The following is a 23209-nucleotide window of genomic DNA, read 5'->3' on the forward strand; positions in this document are numbered from 1 at the left end:
TTTTTTTGTTTTCTAAAATACCATCATTACTCATCATCTAACCAGCTCTTGGCTCTTTCGATTGCCTTTTCCCAACGTTTCCAATTCTTTCTTCTCGTATCATCAGGTAATTCAGCAACAAACTTGTTGCCAGTTTTACCACTGGCTCCACCAGTGATTTTTTCAACCACATCGTCAAGATCCTTCCATATACGATCTTCTTCATTTTCAAATGATAAACCAGCAGCAATAGCAGCACCTAAAGCAGTACATTCAGGAGTTAATGCACGAGTAACTGTAACACAAGGCCCTAAAATATCTGCTTGAATTTGTAAGACTTCGTCTGCTTTGGACATACCACCATCAGTGGCCAATGAAGATAAAGGTCTGCTACTACCTTGACAACATAATGATTCTTCCAAGAAATCTTCAGACGCACCAGCATCACTAGCCATAGCTTTTAAAATGGCACGTACTTGGAAACAAACCCCTTCCAATGCAGCACGAGCAATATGAGAGGCTGAAGTGTATTGAGTCATACCAAATATAGTACCTCGAGAACCACTATCCCAATATGGAGCATACAACCCCGAGAATGCTGGAATAAACACAACTCCACCAGAATTTTCAACTTGAGAAGCCAATGGACCAATGTCCTTGGCATTATCAATCATTTTCAAGTTATCTCTCAACCATTGAATAATGGACCCAGCAACAGCAATAGAACCTTCCAAAGCATAATGAGGTTTACCTTCATTTCCTTCTAATGTTGGGAACCAATAACCAAAAGTAGTCAATGCCCCTTGTTTACTAATCAACTTACGTGGACCAGTGTTGTACAAAAGGAAAGCACCAGTACCATAAGTACATTTAGCAGAACCAGAAGTGAAGGCCAATTGACCTACCAAGGAGGCTGATTGATCACCAAGACAACCACAAATTGGAACACCAGTTATGGTTTTCAAAATATCATATGCTTCTTGGGTGATTTTATTATGGAATCCCAAGTTGGACAAATTTGGGGCAGCAAATTCACCATAGAATTCAGAAGATGAGACGATTTTTGGGAATCTGATTCTAGTTGGATCAATACCCCAGAAATCTAATAATTCATCATCCCAATCTAAAGTTTCCAAATCCATAAAATAAGTTCTTGATGCATTAGTGATATCAGAAACGTAGGTTTTTTCTTTAGTTAAATGGTAAATCAACCAGGTATCAACAGTACCAAACATTAAATTACCGTCACCCTTTTCATATTCTTCTCTGATGACATCATCATTATCCAATAACCATCTCAATTTAGCAGCTGAGAAATAAGTTGACAATGGCAAACCTGTTTTTTCTTTCAATTCAGCTTTTCTATCTTCATCAATCATTTTTTCTAAATGTTGAACAATTTCGGCAGTTCTAGTATCAGTCCAAGTGATACCACCACTTAATGGCTTACCAGTTTTTCTGGACCAAACAATAGTGGTTTCTCTCATATTGGCAATCCCAATAGCTTTAACTCTATATTTAAGCTTCAAATTAGGATTTTGGTTAATTTTTCTCAATGTGATCAAACAAGCAACCAAACATTGAACAGCATTGGCCAAGATATGAACAGGCATACATTCAACCCAACCAGGTTGAGGGAATCTTAAAGTCGGACCAACCGAGGAATGGTTGTTTTCGATCATAACGTTATCATTGATGGAGATAGCAATACCTTCAGCCGAGAAAATAGGTTCATTTTGTCTCATTAAAGACGATCTTCTTCTGAATTGGTCAGTGTTTGACGAGGAATCAGGTGCTTCTGAAGCAGTAGTGGAGTATTCAATTTGATGCTTAGCTAATTCTTCACCTTCTCTTGAGAAAATGATTGCTCTTGCTGAAGTGGTACCAATATCGATGGTTGCGACCACTGGTATAGAAGGAGCATTACTACTACGACGTGGCATAATTAAGGAATAGATATAATGGAATAAATAATAGTTGTATAATTAAATCAAAAAAATAGAAAACCAAAAGAAAGAAAGAAAGAAAAAGAGTGGTCTAAGGTATAATTTTTTTTCTCCTACAGTGGTATTTGCTTTTGAAGTGTGGGCGTAGAATAAAATGGAGGGGGGGGGGCAGAACAGCAAAACCAATTTTTTTTTTGTTTGTTTTAGACAACAGTTTTAAAGGCGGGGTGGGGACAGAGAATACAAAAAGTTTCAAAGCCATTTTTAGACACATTATTTTAGATTTCGTGTCTGAGAAACCGAAAAATAATAATGAAAAAAAGAAGCATCGCCAATTGACACTAAAATAATCTTGCAAAAATTTTCTTCACTCTTTATTATATGAATAAACGCAAACTCATCTTGAAAAAAAATAAAATAAAAATTGACATGTTTCGCTTTGTGTTATGGTAACTAGCCCATACTAACGACTTACTAATCTCCACATTATCCAATTAAAGGGTTGGGATCCTTTCCCTCTGCCCGGAGCTAACCATTTGTACTCTTTTGTGTTTTGAAAATTTTCCGCTTCATTATTGATATACACGTATATATCTATATATATAGTATGAATCTCTATACTAATGTACTTAATACTACATACTATTCAGAAATATTTTCGTCTTCTTCTGCTGTATAACCAGGATAATAAATATCAAATGGATCACCTGGAATATCTTCATTGATTCCTCCATCTTGTAAATTTTCCAATTCAGCATAATCATTCAACCATTTACAGGATTCCAATCTAAGTTTATCTTCATTATCTTTGATCCAGATACCCATATCTTGGGTGTTTCGTAACTTGGTTCCACTGATGATATTAAAAATTAAAATAAAATATGCAATTAATGAATTTAAACCACGCAAATAGCCCATATCTGGCAATTTTGGATGCCGTGGTGGAATTTTGGCATTCTCAATATCTTCTTCTGGTAATACTGATTGAGCAAAGTCAATAATTTTCACCTTGACATGGCTGGACTCAGTAATACCCCCTTCATACATCAACAAAACCAGACTACCATACATTCTATAACCTGGTAATTCTCTAAATACCAGATACAATTCCTTAAGTTGATCAATCAAATTAGGAATTTTGTTCAAGATTGAATATATATCATGTCCATTGTATAAGAATTTACCTAGTATTTTACAAAATTGTTTACCAATCTTGATGCGTCTACCAAAATATTTATCTTTAGCTAAACGTTGATTATCATATTTGAAAACTTGTAATCCACACACTCGGACTCCTAATTCTCTTGAAGTAGTAGATAAACATTTGGCACGTTGACTTTCTTGTTTCTTTCGCGATGCTTCAATTCCATATTGTCTTGTTCCCATTTTCAAATCCAATACACATGGTTGTTTCATATCACAAGTAAGATCTTCCAAAACAATAAATCTTTCAAATCTAGTATGCTTTCGAAGTAACACTTCAGGAGATGATGAAGGAAGTGAAGATGGTTCTTCTGGTAGAATATTGTTAATGCTGGTTTGACTACTTTCTTCATCCATAGCAAATACATCACTGTCATGTAATTTCAAAGGCTGGAAAACTTCTTCCAATACTTTAACTTGCAACTCGGTGTTTACTGAAGTAGAACCCATATTAGAACGTTGTACTGGTGAGTTTGTTAAACTAGGAACAGGACTGGCATCCAAACTGAATTTCGGTGATGGAAACGAACTTGAATATTGTTTCAAACTATCAGGAATCATATGTAAATTATCATCCAAAGAAACTTCTGGTAAGTCTGAATACCGCACATTTAACAATCCAATATATTTTGGAGTGAATTTTGATAATGTTGGATTGCTTTCAATTGTTTCATAAAAGCAATTTTCTCTATTGAGTAATGCTTTACATACTGCTCTTCTACTAAAAGAGAAAATAGCAGTATGTCCACCTACTTTATTCTTAAAAGGTTTGAGTTCCACAGTCAAGGGGAAATCCACTGTTTTCTCTTCATCTTCAATTGCATCGAGTTCATGCGTAGTGGTAGTTGAATCAGGTTTATCTTGAGTATCTCCTGTAGTTTTACCTGATGCTGCACTATTGAAAACAGAAGATATTTTTGTAATATCACCATTTACTCCATGATCAAATTCTAAATTTGCAGTCAAATGTTGTGGTTTCACAGACAGTATAGGTGTTATTGGTTCGTCGGGTAGGGTTTCCGTTGCGGGAATATGAGGAATATAAGTGGCTGAAGAAACTGGTTCTAAATCTAACGAGTCATTGTTGATGGAATTGTTATTAATCTGTGGTCGTTTTTCTTTAATCGGACTAGGTTTCCCTACATCACCATTTCGATGGTGTGTATGATTATGGTGTTTGTGATGGTGGTGGTCTTCATTTTCTTGAGATAGTCCTTGGAATATCCTAAGCGATCGAGCTGCTTTTCTCCCCGAGAGTAAATTTGCTGTTGTTGATGATGACGTTGTTGCTGTTGTTGCAGGTAAATCAGACGCCGATGACGATAATGATGATGCGTTGAGCTCTGATGACATAATGAATATTTCAAGACTCTTTAAATTAAACAGGAAAAACGTGAAAGAAAAAAAAAAAAAAGAAAGAAAGAGAAAAATGGGTGTTATTATTCTGTGTGAAAATTTGACAAAGGAAGAGAAGAACAAGAAGAAGAAAAAAAATTGTTTCTCTGTTTTGAAAATTGTTTGTGATTTTTCGTTGTTGTGCTTATTTTTTTTTTTTTGGTTCGTTCTCACTTTAAAGATAATCAATGACGATATTGATTTTCCTAACCAAAGTGGTTACTGGGGGGGAGGCTATTTTCTCTCTGTTGCTCTTTGCTCATATATCTATAATAGAGATAATAATTAAAAATGCTAGCAAAGTAAGATTACAAAACGTTTATACAGAATCTTAGTGTAAATCCACTAAATCAATGAGTGTTTAAAATAGTAAAACCAAGTACAAAATTGGATAATGTGGTTCCAATAGTATCGCTGGCATACCATGATACAGAAAAAATTGTAGACGTGTGTATAGTCGATATATAACACGAGGTTATTACAACCAATGCGGTAGTCAATGTGAAGTAATTGAGAACACCGAAATGTTTCAGTCACAACAATAAAATGACACCACGCCAGCATCTCCTTCTTTACTATGGGTTTTTTTTTGTTTACTACTCTTTCCTTAATTCTATCACTGTATATACTGTAAAGTTTTAAGCTAATTGAGTTACAGAAGAAAAAAAAGGTGATCATGAAGAACCTTATTGTTTATTCATCATATCTCCCTAAAACATTTATATCTCTCGGTTTTCGGACACCGATAACAAATGGAGTACCACCAGAAGTGAATAAAAAAAGAAACCTTCTTTGGTGGTGGGTTCCATTGACCATACCATGTGTGTATAACAACGTGGCTACGATTTCGTTTGCTCCTGAATAATTATGACTGGTGGAGTGTACAGGTTTGGTGGTTGGGGTTGGCTGTAATTCATGGCATCGAGAACGTGGGGATGAATTCGTTTACCACCCATTATTCAAAAGCAATCTCGAAAGTACTACTAAAACCGGAAAAAGGAACGTTTTCAACACTGATCACTGTGAGCAATTGTATTAATCCCACGGGGGTAATATTGAATTCTCATCAATGACAAGTTTAGGTTTTTCGGTTATATAATTGAAACTATTTGAACTTTGATATTAGTATCAAACAATAGATTGATTAATGCGTACTTTTCTGTTTAGCAATTCATACATTTATTTTACTATCTCTTTTCTTATCTTGCTGTTTGATGAGTTTTTTACGATTTTTGGCAAGATCAATTGATAAGTCAAGCATAATATGTATGATGTCATAGAGGTTTACTTCCATGAATCTACAGGAATATAAACTAACAAAAATTATAAATCTAAAACATACGTATATTACTATTATGAATACAAGTGCTAGATAATATGAGTATGGTTAGTAAAAATCAATAGGACCCTATTTAGTCAACGCCATGGAGGAAGACTATCACCCTAGGATTATCGAACCAAATTCTCCCGTCCCCAATCTACCCTTTTTTTAAATGAAAAAGAAAATTACAATAAAAAATTCACTACACAGGAGCAACTTGAGCGCTTTTTATACTTTTTTCTTCTTTTGCAGATTTTGATGTAAACAGAAACAGCTCACCCCATAGCGTGGCACTAAATCATTTCTATCCAATCACAGAATACTCTGACGTATTATCTTTATTTAGTTGGAATTTATATGTAGTTTTGACACCAATGATTAACTTTCAATTCAGTTAATTTTAGCATCCTTTATCAATCCCATCTATAATAGAACAACCCATGTTAATGAAATTGTTCTTATCTTTTTAGAAAGAATTATTATCACATCCCCAGTAAGAAAACATTTTGTATCTTTTTGATAAACAGGACTAAATTTGTCTATTTTCATTAGTTAAGAAGTTCTCTAACAAATTAAATACAAAGAAATATTTATTACTAAGAGCTGGATACATACTGCAAAATATAACTCCCACTTTACCTCAACGATCAATAACAACTGTAATCTGTTATATCATGTGGACATTACATGAGTTACCAAACTAATCCATGCACGTGATTTTCTGCAACATGAAAGGGGGGGAGGAATCTGGCAGAAACAAAAAAAAAGAAACGATGAGCCCCTTGACTCTATACGTTTATATACAGGAAAATAGAAGAGAAGGGAGAAGCCAAAGAAAAAGAAAAAAAATTGTGTGAGACATTACAACCAAGCAAAATTCACATCTAGATTCATAATTTCAAGCATGAATTTTTTTTTTATTAACAAAATACACCACACCACTTATTAGATACACTCAAGATCGATTACAACTTAGGTTGCTATCTTTTGGGTGTAAAATAGAAATCTGATAAAAAATTGATAACTGAATTTTTGAATAATAGAATATGCTACGACATTCATTTATTGTTTTATTTGCAGCTATCTTGTTTGTATTTCCCTTGAATTTAGTTCGGTTTACGTCATCCTCATTATCTGAAGAACAACACACACAACAACAACAACAACAACAACAACAACAACAAAGTAATCAATGTTATAAATATGTTAATAATTCAGAACTTAAACAATTTCTAAATGAAAATCCACATACTGGTAATTTTTGTATTGAAAAATCACCTATAACCAACCCAGAATCTAAAGAAAATGCTACTTTATTAATGTTGTGTCGAAATTTTGAAATTTATTCAGTCCGTGAAACTTTACAAAATATTCAAGATAGATTTAATGATAAATTTAATTATGATTATACATTTTTAAATGATGAACCTTTTACTAATGATTTTATTTATTTAATAACTACTTTAATACCTAAAGGAAAATTAAATTTTGGACTTATTCCAGTTGATCATTGGTCATATCCAGATCATATTAATATTACTCATGTTGATTTAATTAGAAATTTGCCTATTGATGTACCTTATTGGGATAGTGAAAGTTATAGACATATGTGTCGATATTATTCGGGATTTTTTTATAAACATGAATATGTTAAACAATATCAATATTATTGGAGAATTGAACCAGGTATTAAAATTTATTGTGATTTAAATTATGATGTATTCAAATATATGAATGAAAATAATAAAAAATATGGATTTGTTATATCATTATTTGAATATTCTGAAACTATTCCAAGTTTATGGAATTCAATAGTTGAATATATTGATTCTAGAAATTTAGGAAATCCAGAATTATTACCATTATTATTAAATAATTTAAATTGGTATAATTTATGTCATTTTTGGTCAAATTTTGAAATTGCAAATTTAGATATTTTTAATAATGAAAATTATGAAGATTTTTTCAAATTTTTAGATGATAAAGGTGGGTTTTATTATGAACGTTGGGGTGATGCCCCAATTCATTCAATTGCAGTAGCATTATTTTTAAATAAACAAGATATTCATTGGTTTGAAAATGTGGGTTATTATCATGCTCCATATTTACAATGTCCTCAAGATACAACATTATATGTGGATAGTAAATGTACCTGTGATCCAGATAATGATTTCACATGGACTGATTTAAGTTGTACAAGTCATTTCTTAAAAGTTATTGCATCATCTCCGGAAATTTTATAGATAATAATATATATATAATAATAATAATATAACACTTACTACTCTATTTAGATTTTTCTAAAAATTTCAATTGTGCTAAAATTTCATCACACAATTCCATTCTATCTATATCTTTGAAAGCTTCCAATTTAACATCATATACACATAATAATAATTTCATACCTTCCCATTGAAACCATTCAAAATCATATCCTATTCTTTTAATCATCCCAGGTCCATATAACCTTAGTCTTTCACCTGATTTACTGAAAATTTCTTTATCTTGTTTTAATTTCCAAGGATTTAATTTAGGGAAATTTGCATGAACAAATAAAATCTTTGGACCATTGACAACAATTGGATTTTGAAGTTCAAAAATATGTCTTGCATTAGGATCATCTTCAGGAATTTTTGCATAATTCCTTTTAAGTTTAATATACTCTAAATCATCAACAGGATCATGTTGTCCCATACCACAACCTTCAAATTCCCCACCTTCAGTCTTGAAATGACCTAATGATACAAGGAATTTGGAAACTTGATAATACTTCTTACCTAAAGTAACTGTGGCAGCTAAAAAGGTTTCTTTATCACCCTCACCATCTGAACCTTGTGAAAACAATGGATAATAATGACTTGGTCCATACAAATTATAATATAACGCTAATAACAAAGGTTTAAGATGTGTCTTCTTGGAGATTAACAATTGTCCTGACTCACTGGTTGGATCCGGTATACTTCCTAACCTTTGATGTAATGGAACCTCATCTAAATCGATAGGATCACTTGTTGCTTTAATAGAATAAGTTCCTTCAACTTCATCATATATGCTTCCAAACTCAGTCTCACTTATTTTAAGTCCAGCAATATCATAATAATAAGGAGATGTGGCACGTTTCCAATAATCTGGCCAGACTACTAAACCATATGATTTGAATGGGTCACTTTCAAACAAGCTTTCTGGGTTATGTGCAGGGATATTATCACTATCCAACAACAAGACATTTTCAAAACTCGAAAGTAAAATGGCCATCGCCTTATATTGATACCCTTTAAATTCGAATTTCTTGGCATATTTGTCATCTTGGGCATTATCATCATCCGCAGGGTCAAATAATCTATGTTTCATATAAATACATCTTGCATCTAATTCAGGTAACATTCTGCCACAGAAATCTGGTTCATATTCTTCAATTTTTGGAATAAAAACTTCAATAGGTAAATGACAGCCAACTGCTCTTAATGATCGAATTGATAATAATGTCAACCAATTGAAATTCCCACCCGCAACAAACACAATCCCGTTCTTCTTATACAATTTTTCAGGTGCCTTTTCAGGTAAATTATCAACAACGTATTGATGTGATTTCTTCATGGCAGATATTTGTGCTTGATTCAATTGCAAGAAACTGGATAAGTACTTCTCACTGAAAACTGTTTTATCCTTGATGGTTGTATCATATCTTGCGTGATAAATTCTGTCTTTTGATATATAAGAATTCAAATCAACAACTTGTGGATTACCTTCATGGAAAATCTTAAAAATGCTATCAAAAAATTCATAACCTGAGTTTAATCTTCCTGCTTCATATGGATGCAATCTATGATATTTCTCTTCTTGTGATTGGATTAATTTGGAATATTGTTCTATTCGTTGTAATCTTTCAGCTTCTTGAGCTTTAGCTCGTATATTTTCCTTCTCCTTCTGTTGTTTGTCCTCTTCATTAAAATTTTTCAGATCAGTATCCAAATGATGATCTTGGTCTGATGAGGCGGATAAATCATCAATATCATTATGATCAATCAATCCATCATCATCATCATCTTTGTTGTTATTAATATTACCATCTTGGAATGGCTTTGTTTTTGAGAACCATAATGAAATATTCTCCCAAATTGAATGATGATAAGTTCCCTTTTCATTAATTACCGTTGAATTATCCTGTGGTACATGCTCATCTAAATAAATAAAAAATAAATAAAGAATAACAATCAGTAATAGTATTGAATTAACAAAAGTATATTTGTTTCGACGACGAAATAATCGTAGTCTATAAATGAGTCTCTGAAACATAGAGATACTGTTAGTTATGACGATGTGTAGGTGTTAATGATGAAGATTGAAAATGAAACTGAGTGGGTTATTTTTTTTTTCCTTCTTGTTCTTCTTCTTCCTGTTCTTGTTGTATGTGGTGTGTATAAATTTCGTAATTAAGGTTTGTTCGTGTTAGAATTTAGTAACGGGAAAGAAAGAAAGGAAAAAAAAAAAAATGAAGCAACGTAAGCTCTTGGAGTTAACTTAGTGAGTGAGGCAAAAAAATTTTCATTCTGAAATTTACGCGTGAATATTTGTGGTTTTAACTGTACGTCTTATAAGTCTAGAACCAGCACAAGATAAGTCAAGATGATTGTATTTCTTATTTATCATTAACAATCTACACAACCACGTGCCTACATAATGATTATGAGCTAAAAGCAATTGTTGAGTTGCTCACACACTCATGAAATATTTACGAACAGTTATTGCGAGAAATTTTCATCATAGTCACGTGCACCATCTGGTTTATTTATAGATACCTTGTTTCTTACTGCATAAGCTAAATGGTGGAGGACAATGGAGTGAAACAAAAGGAGTAGATGATATTTCTTTTGTAGAATATCTTTGAACAATGAAGTGGTTTTTTTTTTTCGTTGATGGGATTAATCGCATCAATATTAGATTAAACGTCATCAACTTAATCAAACGAAGATCGTAAAATAGAAACTCTAATTTGAATGATTTTTGACAGTTATGGTGGAAGGAAGAATCAAAACGAACAATAAGATACGTCAATAGAAAGTGGGCTTTTAGTTCAGAAGAATACATAAACAATAAGATAAAACTTCATGTCAATTAATAATAGAAATTGGAATATTTTTATGATGAAACTATGACAGACTTTAAGATTAATTCGTCTTTAGGGTTACAAAGAACAATTAGGTTATATTCCTTATCAATTTGACGATGGAAAGAGAGGGATGGTTTTGTATGAGATCTCTACAGAGCAGAGTACCGAAATATTTAAAGAATTCCAATTTCATCTTTATGTATTGCTGGTGTAAGTGACATTGGCCGTCAAATGAAAATATCATACGTGTCTATTTGTTCAATACTAAGTTTTGAGCTGTCAACTTTTTAATACAAATGTGCCGAATTTGTATCATGGTTGGGTTTAACTGTTTTATCAGCATCACTACCGGAAGGTTATTGAACTATCACTTGAAGGAGCTATATATACATATTGAAGTGGTATATTAGTTTCTGTGCACTTTCGCACGACCAATTTCTTTCTGAGGAAACGAACTGAAAAAAAAAAACAACAACAACAAAAGTAAAAGAGAAAACAAAAAAAGAAGTGAACACCAAATCGCTAGTAACAATCCAGATTATACTGATCCACATCCATCATCATGGCTATTCAATTTTTATTTCTTATATCTAGACAAGGTAAAAACAGATTATCTAAATGGTATCAAACCATTTCACAAAAGGAAAAAGCCAAAATCATTCGAGAATTAAGTACGATTATATTATCTCGTCGAGCTAAGATGTGTAATGTATTAGAATATAAAGATATGAAGATAATTTATCGAAGATATGCTAGTTTATTTTTTGTTATTGGTGTTAATTCAGATGATAATGAATTGATTGGATTGGAAATTATTCATAGATTTGTTGAACAAATGGATAAATTATATGGAAATGTATGTGAATTGGATATTATATTTGGATTTAATAAAGCTTATTATGTATTGGATGAATTGTTAATAGATGGCTATTTACAAGAAAGTTCAAAGAAAGAAGTATTGAAAAGAGTTAATCAACAAGATGAATTGGAGAATATGGATGAATTTGAAAATATTTTGACATAAGAGAGATGTAAAGTCTGCGAAATATATTCTATCACATTTCTATATAAAGTTATAAATTTTAACGCAATAAAAATTCGGTACGATTTTTTTTTTTCCCTATGAAATCATGAACTTTGAATAATGAACTTTAGGGGTTCAAGTAATCATATTATGACGTAATAATTATCTGTTAGGGAGCAAAGTGGTAACCAAGTAACCAAAAACGCGTGTCTCAGTTTAATTCTCTATATACTACGTGGACCTTGAAATTATTCTTCTTTTAATTTTACAGGTTATAGTTCGTCTAAATGTCGAATATACAATTCCAAAGTAAATCTTTATTTGTTTCTTATTGGGTGATTCTTTGCTTGGTTATGCTTATTGTTATTCAGGAACACACGAGTAATCACGGTACATTCCAGTCCTAACGAGATTCAACATACCAAAAAGACTTGAATGCCACGACACCTCGAGTTGACAATACAATAGGTGAAACCAAAAAAACAAAAATTTAGCAGATTAAACAGCAAAAAAAAGCCTACCTGTATAAAAGATTTTCATTATCAAACCATTGTTTAAAAGAGATAAGATTTCAAGTTTCGGCATCCTATTAAAATAAAGAATGAACAACAAAAAAAATGTTGGCAATTTACAATGATTTGTTTGATCCATTGTTATATAGGACATAACCAGCAATAGTTCCAAAATTGTAAAAAAAAAAAAAGATAACTAGGAGATAGGAGACGGTTTAGTTAAGTGGTGAATCTTTATTTCTAAGCATATAATTTGAATACATTCTAATATCAGACCCCGGGGATTCACCAGAGTCTAATATTAAATCGAGATTTGATAGTTTAGTAAATAAGAAAACAACTTCCGTGGAGGTGGAGTAAATTTATGGGGCATATAAAGTGGAGTGTTTGTTTCAACTCTGGGATTTCCATAAATTCACCTGATTTTTCCGACACCTATTTCTTACATGCTTGTAGTTTTATATGAATTTGCAGATTTTATGCAGCTGGGTCAATATTTAACTAGCAAAAATGAAAAAATGAAAAAAAAAAAATAAAAAAATCGGTTAACGAGTTGGTGATGATCCGTTTCTGATACAACTCCAAATACAAACGTTTTTCTCATGGCTTGAATTTGCGAGCCGTGTGCCTTACCATTTAATCAAAAAATTGATGGTGGTATTGATGAAGGTTAGATGTTTGAGTAATAAAACTAAATTTAGCACTTTGTCGTTTCTTCTCGAAACTAAATAAAAATAGAATGATAAACAATTAGAAAATAAAAAACAAAAATCTATTTACAGAATTTATATCTTACTTAATGATAAATGGGGAGAAAATTAGGCTGGGCTAACTAAAAAAAAAGCAACTAACCATAATCTCTAATTTTAGGTGGTGGTATTTTTCTACAAAAAATTGAATATGACGTAATCTGCTGAAGATAAATGTCGTGCGTCAAGGTACATCAATGCTGACAGGGTCATACACTGAGTCAACTTACTTCGTTACTTGCGCCCTTTTTTTTTAACTAATTCTTTCTTTTCATTATATCTCAAACAGGGAAATGCTTAGAACAAACATAAAAGTGTTCCTTCTTACTTTATTCTTACTAGTATTAACGATAAATTATTTCGTAGTTTGTTTAAATTTTCTTATGTATAAAACGTACCCACTTCGTAAGGCTAAATTAACGAACCAGAGAGACATTTCTTATTTACAATAGTACGACATAGTTAAATTCTTTCATATGGAGTGTGTGCCAGGACAAATTTTTTTTTCTTGAGTTGTGAGTTCAGTAACAAAAATATTATTTCGCTTTCGCTTTAATTCTCGTACCCCTGAAAATGAAAATTTAAATTTCCACTAATGAGGTAATAAGTTGCATGTCACAAAACCGTGTCACTATCTGCATAAAAATCCTGCGTTTGGATTATATGCACCAAGTTTGATTTTTTCTTTACTATTAAATCCCACCTCAATTTCGAATCATTTTCCATTAACTAAATGCGTCAATCTTTCGACATTGACAAAATAAGCAAAGTTATGTCTTTTACATGTTATATACAATCAAGGGACACCTCCCCCTCATCTGTTAAAGAATTCGCTTACTTACGCAAGATCACGAAGTCGTCTGTTTCAGAGTTATTTTTTTTATTTTTTTGGATTCTTACGCGCTAAACAATATAAAATTAAAACATGCAAATGTCGATCATAGGGTAGTTAATCTCCCACATGACGCGTGTTTTGATGGAATATTTGTGGGTGAAAACCCATGTTGTACATTACCACCCATGATGACGTTATTATCATTTCTTAGAAATGCGATATAATATAGAGACATCGGAAGATGGTTACCACTACTATACTTACAAACTTTACTCGAAGTAGAAATGTAGAGTGGAAGAAAAAGAAACAAATGGAAGAGAAGCAAGAATAGCTTATCCAACTGACATATCCGAATGTCCCAATATTCTCCGTTAATGTACCTATGTACCCACTCACTCCACGTTCCTGCTTATCTTATTCCACCCAAAAAAAATAATTAAGCCTTCCCGGTATAGGCTTTTTTTTATTTATTTTCTGATGTTGACGGTGATTAATTTAAGGCTTTGGGTTTCTCTTTAATGATTAAAGTTTGTGGTGTACGGTGAGGGTAACTTAATGTTAATCTAAAATAAAAGAAAAATACCACCCTGAAATCTGCATTGTTGTAATGATTAATAATTAGACATTTTTATCATTTTCTCCATGAGTCAAACAAACTGTGAATGTGTGGATATAAGCGTGTGTGTGTGTTTTAGTTTAATATTTTATTACGAAGAAAAAATTTTTTTTTTTTTTAAAGTAAAAAAATTCAATATTGTCATTGGTGTATAGAAATCAAAAGTGTGTATACAGCAAAAATAATTTTTTCTCTTTCTCTCCTATAGTTTCGTGTATGAAATTACAATCATCATCTACGACATTATTCATTCACGACATTTCACCTTGAGAAACAGTAGTAAAAAAAAAATCCCTCATAGTTAATTCGCATTGAAAGCAAAAAAAAAAAATAAAAACCCAAAAGTGAAAACGAAACAAATAGAAAAAAAAAGTCACCCGACACAGAGGGAAGCAATTGCGCCGGAAACACTACCACGAAAAAAGTTTCATTTTGCCTCCTCCACCTCCACCTCCACCCGCTCCCCCTTCTCCTCCTGCACACCACCCGCAACAACAACAACAAACAAAAAAAAAATCGAGAAACAATCATTTTTTTTTACAGGTTATGCTGTTTCAAAATTGAACAAGAAAGGAAATTCACAGTTGCTAAAAAAGTAAGAGGAGGAAAATCCTTTTTTTTGGTTGTTATTCCTATTATTATTTCAAATGTTACGTATCATACTCTAGTTATGTTTCTTTTAATGTTGACTACAGAAAGACATGTCGTACTCAATCATGTCTAGTTGTAAACTAAAATAAGGCCCTCCAAAAAAAAAAGTATAAAGTGATAATTCTGTCTCCCTCTTTGAAATGGAAAATTTTTTTTTTAGTTTCTCTCTCTCTCTCTTTTTTTTTTCAGTTAGCAGCCTGTACAAAAAAATTTTCTACATAGATTATTTTGTGTGAGGAAAATTTTTCTTTTTTAGTTTTTTTAAAAAGACAAACTATTTATATTTGCCAATAGTTTTCCCTTTTCTCCCAAAAAAAAATTCATACCTGCTTTTTCCACATCAATCCACTTTTAAATTTTTATTTTCCCCCTTCTGTTCCTTTTCAGTTTGAAATTGAATTATTCATTTCCTACTATTTAAGTGGAGTTCCCATTTTCATCAACTTTAACATCATTGAGTTTGTTTTAGTATTCCTTTCACTCACGTACATTAAATTTTTCACACATTTATATCACATATATTTTTTTTTCTTGTGTGTGTTGAGAGTACAACTGACTTTGAAATAAAAAAAAAAACGAACCTGACATATCAGATATAATTAAAAGTATTAACATATCTTGCTTATATTATTCATCAGGTTATTGATTCATTTTTTAGATTTAAAAAAAGTCTCCTCATTAAGTTACCCAGTCCATTCCTTTGTCTACAAAGTTTACGTTTGATTAAAAAAAAATCATTTGAAACCTTTTCTCCCCTTTATTTTTATTTTGTATTTATTTCCCTTCCCCGTTCTTGTATTATATTAGGTATATTATAATGTGTTATTAGAAACTTGTTTCGATAGCACAGGTCATAGGTTATATTTTGTTATTATTCATTTAGTATCATCCTCCATACTCACAGAGTTTACTTTTATTTCAGGTTTTTTTTTATCATTATTATTTTTCATTTTTCACTTTAGTTTTCAATTTTTTTATTATTATTAATTTATTTACATTTGTTATTATTAACTAACTTCACGAATTTATAATGGGCTTATTCGACGGTAAAAAGAAAGAATCATCACGAAGATCTTCTGCTTCTTCTGCTAAAGGTTCTGCTGCTTTCTCACAATTTGATGAAAAACAAGAATATCTAAAACGTTGTTCGTCTAAATCAAAAGATAAAAAGAAAGCTCCACAATGTGTAAGTTTTAGTATAAAGAAGTAAGATAAGAAGAAGAAGCAAAAAACAAACATAAATACAAATATATGTATTGAACTATTTAAAGAAAAAAATGCAAAAATGTGTTTTTATTCGTAGTATAGGAGTTATTTTATTTTGGGTGTATATGTTTTAAATTGATTTTTGTAGAAACAGGTTTTTGTTTCTGATGAATACTTGATGTTTGTAACTCTTTTCTAACCCTCGAGATCCTTTTTTTTTATTTTATTTTTATTCTTATTTTTCGCGTGCGAAGAGAATTATGACGTCATAAAATCTGATTTGTTTTTGTTTTTGTTTTTGTCAAATTGAATTTGAAGTGGAGGGAATAACCCGATAAATGCTGGTTAAGCTTTGAAGGGCAAACTGAGAAGAGAGTCAATATTACTAACTGATTTGTCTTTTGAACTGCTCCTTTTTTGCCGACCTAAATGATTTTGATGTATTATTGGTTATTGCTTAGCTATATTGCTATTTGAGATCATAAATATACTGGTGACTAACTTTTTTGTTTGGGGAGGGAGGAGTGGGATTGAGTGGAAGTCTAGTTCCACTTTGCATAATTGGATTCGATTTGATTAACATAGGATTACAATTGAGAAACGAATTTTGATCCAGAACCACTGTGATGAATCGGAAGGATGATATCAATTAAAGCCATCAAGAAGGTGTGTTTCTTTTTTCTTTTCTTTTGCTGTCACTCGTATGTAAATGCATCTTTATCAAGTTGAGGAGAAGTCTTTATTTTGAAGTAGTTATAAAGAATGTAGATAAGGGCTCGTAGTTCTTGTTTTCCAATTTTTACTCATACATACAGAGACTTACAGTTTCTTATCAGTAACTTGAAATTTCATCTCTCTGTCTCTAAATCCTTCCCTTCATTATCGAACCGTTGGTCAGTATGTTTTCTCTCATAACCTACTCATCCGAATCATGACAGTTATTAACAGATTTATATCTTATTATTAATCTCTAAGCCTATATCATACTCATTATTACATAATCTAAAATCTATCTATCTCATGGGTGAAGTAAAATCTTGATGTATTTCTCTTTGTTATTAATTAAATCTAAAATACCATGTTCAATACCATCTTTTAAGGCAACTCTTTTGGATACCAATTTTTCAACTTCTTTTGGATTAATTAAACCTTCTTCAAATGCTTGGACAACTAATTCAAAATCTTTCTTAGTGTATCCCATACTAGCAGTGAGAACAAGTTCGTTCAAAGTCAAATCCATTGGATATAAATCAACTGGAACATTTGGCCAAATGGCTAAATTTGTACCAACACCACCAGCACCCAATGTTTTAACCATAGTATTGAATGTGAATTTATTACCAGAACAATCATAAACATGAGTGAAACCAGCTTTTCCAGTAGTCATATTAATCAATTGTTGAATTTGTTCTTTTGCATCTTTAAATTCAAATGGATTAAATGTTCTAACACCAAATGATTCTGCCAATTCTCTACGAGCAGCAGCTGGTTCACTTAATACAATATCTTTAACATTAACTTTATGACCCTTCAATGCAAAGATGGTACATAATCCAATTGGACCACCACCAATAATCAAAGTTTGTGGATTTGATTCTTCTTCAATTCTTGATTGACGAACACCATGCCATGAAACAGCCAATGGTTCAATTAATGCAGCAATATCATCAGGAATGACTTTTGGATCATATGGAATAACTCTGTTTGAAGTAACAACCATATATTCAGCCATACCACCATCACTGAAACCTAATCCATAGAAATTAAGTTTCTTACAAGCATTATATTTACCTCTTGCACAAGCACCACAAATATCTTGTTCTTCTTCTGACAGTTGTTGTAAATATTGTCTATCTTTACAAGTACCATTTGCTTCAATAACAACATGTTGTCCAACTTTTAAATCCTTTTCAGCTTCATTACCAACTTCAACAATAACCCCACATAATTCATGACCTAAACATTGACCTGCTTTATGTTTATGAGTAATTGGATTGGTTTCACCTTCAAAAAAAATAGGTCCATCAAGATATTCATGAAGATCTGATCCACAGATCCCACAATGAGAGATTTTAATTTTAACATCATGTGGATGAACAATTGCTGGTACTGGTTTATCAGTAACGTATCTTAAATCTTTATTACCAAAATATTCAATTGCTTGCATTTCTTTAGGAATTATAAATTTCTCAACTTTTTGTTGTTTAAGAATTGAAAAATTATGAAAAGTTCGTGATTTTAATGTAGTTTTATAATTTAATAAAAATTTATTTTCAAAATTTCGAATCAATTGAGTTTGAAATTTTTTAAACATTATTTATATATCCTTGGAACAACAAAAAAAGTAAAAAATTCAAACAAATTCGTAAATCAATATTTTTGAAAATAATCTAGTGAAGAATTAATATTATCATCACCTTATGAATCTCCACAAAAATTCTTTCTCCGGTCCACATCTCAATATTTTTATATGTTTCGGGTTATCTAAATTTCCTCGTGGTCAATTTATCTTTTCGTTTGGGAACAACTATCGTACACTGATTGTTAATTTCCCCGGGGGTGAGGCTCAGTAAAATGGGGGATTCTGGTTGGATACTTCAACACCTAAAAAAAAATCACCTGGGTTTATGCATAATTTGCGTGTTTTTCAGGCTATAGATTTTTTTTTTTGATTTAAGAGACTCTGCATCAACTTAATTTATTGAATCTTTCGATTCTCATGTAATTTCTCTAACATTCACTTTCTCTGTCATTCTTGAATTGTATTGATTGCTATAGAGTCAATAATTTTACCAGGTCATTCAAAATTTGAGGAGAAGAATTGAACGTGTACGAAATGATTAACGTGTTTCATTTTGGTCTTACTGGATTTTTGTTTTTCCATGGATAATTCAATCTTTATAAGTTGAGACCTTTTTTTTGTCTACTTACTTGGTGGATCTTCCGAGGAGATTATAATTATTGGAAAGAAATATTGATGAATGATTTTATCCATATTACTAATTAATATTCGAGTTGATATGCTCTTAATCAAAGTGATAATGATAGTTGACCTGTTTCCATCATTTATCTTCTAACCATCTGCCTCCACTGTCGTCATTTTAGTATAATTTTTAGACAAAATACTGAAAAATATACCATCTAATATAATATCAATACAACTACTTATCATATACTTTCTCTAATAATAGAGCATACTTTAAAACGGGTTTTCCTTGCAGCTGTAACTTGATATGCAAAATAACGTTTATACACTTTGTTCATGAACCCTAAATTGAAAAATCATACCAACCAAAGTAGTGCATTAACCGAAACCTCAAATCATCGCTTCTCTGAGTATTTTCTTAGAAAAAGAATGAACAAAAAAAAAATTTTCTTTTTCATATTTCTTCTTCTTTTCTTCTTTAGCTAAAATATATTCTAACCGGGAAATTTGCATTGAGCGGTCATGCTGGCATTGTCCTTACTTTTTGTAATGGATTTAATTTGCCCTAGTGTGGACGTACTCTCTAGCCCGGGAAAGTAACCGAAATGCTATGTTCAGTTGTGATTTTAATTATCAATGAAGTCTTGACTCTACGAGCTTTCGTACATTCCTTTTGCAATAAATATAAACTAGTAACAAACAGTAGAATTCTTATTAAACTATTTAGGAATATAAACTACGTAGTTTTTCTCTTTTTCATGTTGTTATGCAACGAATCAATTCTAACTCTTTTAGATAATCCAACCCTTGATCTTGGTTGTTGGTTACAAATTTCTGATAATGGTTTAGAACCGATTCTTTTCCTGATGAGTTTAGTGGATTTAGTTGCTGATATAGTAGCATGATGATTTTCTTTGTTGCCATTTACAACTTTAGACTCTGGTCGAGCAATGACCCTTGAATTCTTTAGCTCGATTGAAGAGGAAGATGGCCCCATCAGTGGACTAGCAATAGATTTACTTTTCTTTGGACTTTTGGTTGTCGGCAATACATCCTTAGTAGTAAGTGTAGGCTTTTCTTCTTCTGCTGCATTGAAATATTTCAGCTCCTTTAGAACTACCTTTTCATCATTTTCTAGTTCGGGTTGGGTAGCTTCCTTGTGCTGTAGTTTGGGATTGGCCTTACTCTCCTGTGTGTCTGGATTTTCAGTACATGTGACTGGACTATCATCATTTTCTTCCAGTTTTTCAATCAATTTTTCATCAGCCAATTCCACCAACTTCTCTTCTACTATATTCACTTCCGCGACGTCATCCACGTCTTTCACCTCTGGTGACGGTACTTTTATAATTTGAACTTCACCTGGAAAGGATTCTATCTTTCTTTCGCTACTATCAGTCTTCGATAGCGTTAGAACAGACTCAGTTTCAACTGTCGCATCTTTCTTCAGTTGTTTCACTTCCTTAAACTCATCTTCATCACATTGGGTAGAACATTCTAATATTTCTTCTTCTTTTGGGGTACCCATGACTTGATCGAGTCTAAATATGTTTCCCACTGTTAGTAGCATATTTGATTTATCCATGGATTCACTTTTTTCATTGTCTACTGAAATATTACTTTCAAATTCATCATCGTAATCTTCTTGTTCTACGGAGACTTTCAGTACCAGTGGTTCTTGATCTTGAGCAATTTCTCCCCTTTCTTTGACTGCTTCCTTCTGACTAGTTACCAATATCACATCAGTATCCTCAGCAATCATATTCTGTGAATGATAGAAATCATGAATATCCACCAAATCAGCTGGCATGGCAAAATCTTGTTCATTAAAATTATCATTATTCAACTGTGATGATTCATTACAATGATATAAATTAAGATTCATTTCACTGGTATCCATGGAAGTTTCAAAATTATTATTAAACATCATGGAACTTAATTTCGGTAAACTGGTAGACGCGGAACTCAATAGAACTGCCATCTCATCTTCACTATCTTCAATAAAAGATATTTGATCGTCATTCTCATTTGTGCTCTCAGGAGCTGTATGAATTAAACGAGTTGAACCAGTGTCATCATTATATAGTGACTGTAGTGTGGGATCGGTGTAGCTACGTAGTCTTGGAGGAGGTGGAATATAATTCAGACGCGACGACGATATAGATTCATGTTGACTGCTATGTTTTCTAGCTTCTAGTTTGGGTCGTTGAGATGACATTTCAGGTGTTCAGTTATCTATACAATATCAATCTGTCAAAAGTGTTGTCTGGAATATTATTTTATTTGAAACCTAATTTTGGTTGTAAAACGAAGCAACATCAATAGTTGGAGATTTGGTTTCAGGACTTCTTTTTTTCTTTTGTTTCAGAAAATGTAAACATCAAAGATCGTTTAAAAATGCAATGAAAAATGTCGCAAATTAAAGAGTGAGAAAGCAAATGCAACATACAGTTAATTAGCACCATCATGCTAGTGATAAATATACCTTATTAGTTGCTACTTTGCCAACACGTTTAATTTTAAGTATCAATGGTGTGATTGGTGAATATATAGCAGCTGAATATTCATTGTTACATTGCTTCTTTGAATCTATTTTTTCTCAAATTTTAATGTCGTGCACCTAAATGTCGTGGTACTAAATTCACAAAGGGAGGGGGGATTGACCTTTCGCTTCGTCTTTCACAAGTTTACTTTACTTCTTTTTTTTTTTTTACATACTTGTTCTTTTTCCTGTTAAGTCAGACATCCATTCATCTAATCGGTACCTTAATCATTCATGGTGAAGATATGCTTAATTTCCCACTATTTTCAGAGATATGTTTATCCATTCAGTTATCCGTCAACAGAACAACTAAAGACTGACGAAGTTTCCATCCTACATGGCACGTCTAAAATATAATGAATAACTCAGTCCTCATGACATTGTGAGCCATTTGAATCCATTTACCTTAGTTGGCCCTTCTGATAGTTTGAGATCATTCATTTGTACACCAATGATCGTGACATCCTTACACTAATAAAAACGATGTTTTATTTACATTGTATGCTGAATATTTTTCAGGTTTGAAAGGCAACAAAATCTTCTATTTGCACTAACCTTCGTGAAAACCACGTAAAAAACTTTACCAGGATTTCGACGATTTAATTTGCTGGGTCATATCGAAGAATGTTGATTATTTGCTTTACACAAGGACTCTGCTTTCTAGTTTTCGAGTACTCTATGCAATAATCATGTCATTCCGGCAGATGGGCTCATCCTAAGATCAATACGAAGTTAGCTAGCAACACTTGGAAGACCCTTCTTTCTCATAAAGTTATTATTCTTTAGCCCGGGGTATTCAGCAAAATTTCCCATACTTTTTTTTTGTTTAGTGGATTTTTTCTTTTTTGTTTTTGAAGGGAAATTTTAAATCAAAAATAATTATCAAACAAATAACAGGTATTAAGAGATGATGATAGGAGACCAAGCCTGGTTTTTTTTTGGTTTCACTCATTTTGCGTGGGAGTATGCACTTTGGGATGATCTATACTGGGGAGTTTGATTTACCTACTGTTTTTGTTTTGATTTTCTTGGGGTGCCATGTTCTTCGGATTGTGGTGGCCGTTCCAGGATTCAATCAGAAACTTTTTTGGGTAAATTCTCCTTTCTTGTCTCCATTTATGGAGTCAGATAAAAAGTTGGTTGTCTTTGCTAATTCTCACTAGAGTGTTTCTGGCATTGCCGAAATCAGGTATT

General features: G+C 32.1%; 7 protein-coding genes across 7 annotated transcripts; 2 read left to right on the forward strand and 5 right to left on the reverse strand. All coding sequences in view use genetic code 12, as the record gives it.

The window, feature by feature from the left end:
• Positions 1-26: 26 nt before the first annotated feature.
• Positions 27-1922, reverse strand: GUT1 (glycerol kinase; the record flags this gene model as incomplete). The annotated part of the gene is made up of 1 exon (XM_002545737.1): positions 27-1922. The coding sequence occupies one exon, from the start codon at positions 1920-1922 to the stop codon at positions 27-29; it is 1896 nt and encodes a 631-aa protein (XP_002545783.1).
• Positions 1923-2567: 645 nt separating this feature from the next.
• Positions 2568-4481, reverse strand: KCS1 (inositol polyphosphate kinase; the record flags this gene model as incomplete). The annotated part of the gene is made up of 1 exon (XM_002545738.1): positions 2568-4481. The coding sequence occupies one exon, from the start codon at positions 4479-4481 to the stop codon at positions 2568-2570; it is 1914 nt and encodes a 637-aa protein (XP_002545784.1).
• Positions 4482-6890: 2409 nt separating this feature from the next.
• Positions 6891-8087, forward strand: MNT3 (Mnt3p; the record flags this gene model as incomplete). Its single annotated transcript, XM_002545739.1, has 1 exon — positions 6891-8087. One exon carries the CDS (start codon positions 6891-6893, stop codon positions 8085-8087), a length of 1197 nt encoding a protein of 398 aa, XP_002545785.1.
• A 43-nt stretch (positions 8088-8130) lies between these two features.
• On the reverse strand, positions 8131-10140 carry MNN21 (alpha-1,2-mannosyltransferase MNN2; the record flags this gene model as incomplete). Its single annotated transcript, XM_002545740.1, has 1 exon — positions 8131-10140. The coding sequence occupies one exon, from the start codon at positions 10138-10140 to the stop codon at positions 8131-8133; it is 2010 nt and encodes a 669-aa protein (XP_002545786.1).
• A 1376-nt stretch (positions 10141-11516) lies between these two features.
• Positions 11517-11978, forward strand: CTRG_00568 (uncharacterized protein; the record flags this gene model as incomplete). Its single annotated transcript, XM_002545741.1, has 1 exon — positions 11517-11978. One exon carries the CDS (start codon positions 11517-11519, stop codon positions 11976-11978), a length of 462 nt encoding a protein of 153 aa, XP_002545787.1.
• Positions 11979-17565: 5587 nt separating this feature from the next.
• IFE2 (Ife2p) lies at positions 17566-18861 on the reverse strand (the record flags this gene model as incomplete). Its single annotated transcript, XM_002545742.1, has 1 exon — positions 17566-18861. One exon carries the CDS (start codon positions 18859-18861, stop codon positions 17566-17568), a length of 1296 nt encoding a protein of 431 aa, XP_002545788.1.
• Positions 18862-20209: 1348 nt separating this feature from the next.
• Positions 20210-21691, reverse strand: CTRG_00570 (uncharacterized protein; the record flags this gene model as incomplete). The annotated part of the gene is made up of 1 exon (XM_002545743.1): positions 20210-21691. One exon carries the CDS (start codon positions 21689-21691, stop codon positions 20210-20212), a length of 1482 nt encoding a protein of 493 aa, XP_002545789.1.
• Positions 21692-23209: the final 1518 nt, after the last annotated feature.

The sequence above is a fragment of the Candida tropicalis genome (genome assembly GCF_000006335.3).
Source record: "Candida tropicalis MYA-3404 genomic scaffold supercont3.1, whole genome shotgun sequence".
NCBI classification, from domain to species: Eukaryota; Fungi; Ascomycota; class Pichiomycetes; order Serinales; family Debaryomycetaceae; genus Candida; species Candida tropicalis.